Raw genomic sequence first — 3,752 nt, forward strand, 5'->3', positions numbered from 1 at the left:
AATACAAATTACATACAAACACAAATTTACATATAATTTAAAGCCTATGAAATTAAATACAAATTTTCATATGAATATAAACTCTTAACTTTTTATTCTAATTAAGGGTTAAAGTGTAAATATAACGTTTTGGGTCAGGAGTAATTTTACCCTTAACGTCTAAAATAGTGCAATTTTATTCCTAATATTAATAAATTCGGTAAATTTTAGAAATAATTCATAATATGAATGTAATTCCTAATTTTTAAATATGGTTGCATACTTTAGTTTTAAATTTTTTATTAAATGATATATACTTTAATAAACTATCATTTCTTGACTTTTATCTAATTTATAGATAATGATAAAGTATAAATAATAATAATAATATATAATAATAATAAATAATGATAAATTATAGATAAATAATAAAAATAATAATTATAATATAATAAATAATGATAAATTACTGAATGTTGAAACTGGATGCTGAAATTGAATACTGAACTGAACTGATTGTTACTGAAATTAAATGATAAAAAATAGGACCTATGTTTACTTAGTTGAATTCATGAATTGTCAATCCGATTTAATTTATAATCCGGTTTTTAAAACATTAATTATCAACTTCATAAAAATAGAATTTGTTAAACAGAAAATAAATTTAGAAATATTGCATTGGGTTGGGTCATCCACTTTGGTGGCTGATTTGTGTGTCAATGTCATGGAAGTTAGCAAAATATGCAAAGCAACCCCACTCATATTTATCACAAATGACGTGGCGGAACATGACATTTCATCAACGTTAATAAAAGACAAAAACATTCCAAAAAGAGAATAACTGATGCCCCTATCTCGTCAACCATTTAATCACCCAATACCAAGCCAAAACGTCTCCATAATCAGTACTCAACTGACACCTGTCGGTCGTCAAATATACGTGGCGAATACCCATTGGACAACCCCACATCGAGTAGAAGCATCTTCGAAGCGACTCGAGTGTGGTAAAAGTTGCTGAGAAGGTTAAAGTTATTGGCTGGTGTTATTATATAAAGAGGGAAGATTGGCGAGTCATAAAACTCAAAGAAACAAAGTGACTCACTCAGTCTTCTCCCTTTCTCCCCTTCCCCGCTTCTCCCATTCTGTCTTTCAATCGGTATTTTATGTTTTGAAAGCAAGCCAGGTGAGGTGATTCAGAATATAGATCCAGGTTCAATTTAATTTTGTTTTCAATTTTAATTTTGTTAACGATCTATCTAGATCTTTGAGTTTTTAATTTTAAGTTATGGCAGCAGCTATAGATATATACAATAGCAGTTGTGCACCAATTTTTAGTGAAGAACTGATGAAAGCACTTGAGCCTTTTATGAAAAGTGCTTCTTCTGCACCTTCTTCTTATTGCTCTTATGACCCCCCAATTTCTTCCCAATCCAATTTCTACCTTGATTTTCAGTCCCCTCCTCCAAGTAGCCATATATTTTCTCAAACAGGGTCCATAGGCCTTAATCATCTAACCCCATCTCAAATCCTTCAAATCCAAGCCCAAATTTCCACAAATTCACACAGCTGCTTGGCTCCAAAACTTGTGCCAATGAAACAATCTGCCTCTACTGCTACTAAGCCAACAAAGCTCTACAGAGGAGTCAGGCAGAGGCATTGGGGGAAATGGGTAGCTGAGATTAGACTCCCTAAAAACAGGACAAGATTATGGCTTGGTACTTTTGTCACTGCTCAAGAGGCTGCCTTGGCTTATGACAAGGCTGCTTATAAGCTAAGAGGTGAATTTGCCAGACTTAATTTTCCCAATCTTCGTCACCAAATTTCCTCTGGATTTGGGGATTTGAAGCCCCTCCATTCCTCTGTTGATGCTAAGTTGCAAGCTATTTGTCAAAGCTTGGCTAACTCACAGAAACTGGGGAAAGCAGGGGATTCAAAGGAAAAGAAATCAGTTGACTACTCTGTTAAAAACGAGTTGGAGATATCATCAGCATCTGAAGAATCATCGGGTGGTTCTTCTTCACCTGAATCTGAAATTTCATTCTTGGATTTCTCTGATTCTTGTTCACAGTGGGATGAAACGGAGAATTTTGGTTTGGAGAAGTTTCCTTCAGTGGAAATTGATTGGGCAGCTCTTTGATAATGTAATATCTAGTTGTTTGTTTTTGTGTGTGAGTAGGCAGCTCTTGCAATCAAGTTTTTGGAATTTGCGGAGCTGCAATTAGGAATTAGTGTATGGTATTTCCATGTATGGTCTTGCTGGTACTTTTTATTCCTTGCTTGACCATAGGAAAGAGAGTGTCTCTGTAATTTCATTAGGTCTCTGTAATTACAGCATCAGTCTTTCTTTCAAATATATGATATATTTCCCTGCAATTTTTATGTTAAGCATGTGATTCATTCTGTATTTGCTTATTTCATTATTTTGTTTCTTGCCCAAATTTATTTTGGAAATAAATCATAAAATTAGAGGTGACAATGTTTTGGAATTTGAACTTGCGTAACAGTTCAACAAATTCAGCTTAAAGCGTTATCAACAAAATATATTAATAATCGGCTTATTCATACAATGTAACATACTACCTCCGTCCCATAATATAAGTCGTTTTAGAGATTTTCACATAAATTAAGAAATACAATGAATGTATAGCCCAATTAATGAATTTTACATTGGTTAATTTAAAAAAAAAATTCTTTCTCATGTAATGGTTAGGCAATAAGTATTGGAATTTTAAAAAACACATAGATTAAGATAAAAAAATTAATGCTTGGGCCAAAAAACGAAACTAAAAATTCTTGGAAAACCAAAACGACTTATATTTTGGAAAAAAAATCACTTGCTAAAACGACTTACATAATGGGACGGATGGAGTAATATTTTTATTCCAAAAATATCAAATATATTTTTGGAATAAAACATTATAAAATCAAAAAGCCGTGTATATGAAAAATGTACGGATACAAGAAAATCACAAGGAATAAATCCTTACAAAATCCATATAGGGATGAAAACGGCTACAAAAAGCAAAAAAACCCATAAAAGGTATAAAAACATAAAAAATAATGAAACATATACTTCTTGAAAATCAAAATCCGCAGAAGAGTAATCGCAATCCGATTTTCATGATTCAAGCCATTTCGAATATTCGGATCAAAAGTTCTTTCTTTAGTTGCAACTATATAAATCTATTGATCCACGTATAAAATAAATTGTTTCTGCACTTGCTAAATCCGAAAGCAGTATTCTTAAAATGCGGTTTTTAACATTTTTCTAATATTACAAGCACTATATGATGTGATATTGATTATGAAAGAGAAATAATAACCAAATCAACAAGTTTTCCCGATCTATCTTAAGGAATTAACACCATCAAATAACAAGCATAAATTGGTGATAACAAACCAATCCCAAAGAATTAAAGACAATGAAAGGAGATCTAACCTTACACCTTCGAAGAATTAAATTGGAACCTGAGTGTTGGACGATTCACTAATACCTTACCAAAATACTTGTTCACGATCAAGATAATATTGCAAGAATGATGACCCGGTCTCTCAAGCTCACAATAAAGAATTCAATCCCGGATTGAAAATAATTCCCAAAGGAAAAGAAGAACTTTTGTTCATAAAAATATTGATGTCTGATTGATGAAATAAAGAAGAATACAAGCCTTTATATAGGCCACAAAAGAAACCTAAACCTAAACTAAAAAGGAAGTTGAATCCTAGTGCACCAAGGTAAAAGAAATCCTAATTAGACAAAGAAAAACATTAAA

At 32.0% G+C, this 3,752-nt stretch overlaps 1 protein-coding gene across 1 annotated transcript; it reads left to right on the forward strand.

The window, feature by feature from the left end:
- The first annotated feature begins 1,051 nt into the window (after nucleotides 1-1,051).
- On the forward strand, nucleotides 1,052-2,383 carry LOC136231209 (ethylene-responsive transcription factor RAP2-4). The gene has a single exon (XM_066020523.1). It carries the CDS (start codon nucleotides 1,265-1,267, stop codon nucleotides 2,114-2,116), a length of 852 nt encoding a protein of 283 aa, XP_065876595.1. The 5' UTR covers nucleotides 1,052-1,264; the 3' UTR covers nucleotides 2,117-2,383.
- Nucleotides 2,384-3,752: the final 1,369 nt, after the last annotated feature.

Source organism: Euphorbia lathyris, chromosome 5 (genome assembly GCF_963576675.1).
Source record: "Euphorbia lathyris chromosome 5, ddEupLath1.1, whole genome shotgun sequence".
NCBI classification, from domain to species: Eukaryota; Viridiplantae; Streptophyta; class Magnoliopsida; order Malpighiales; family Euphorbiaceae; genus Euphorbia; species Euphorbia lathyris.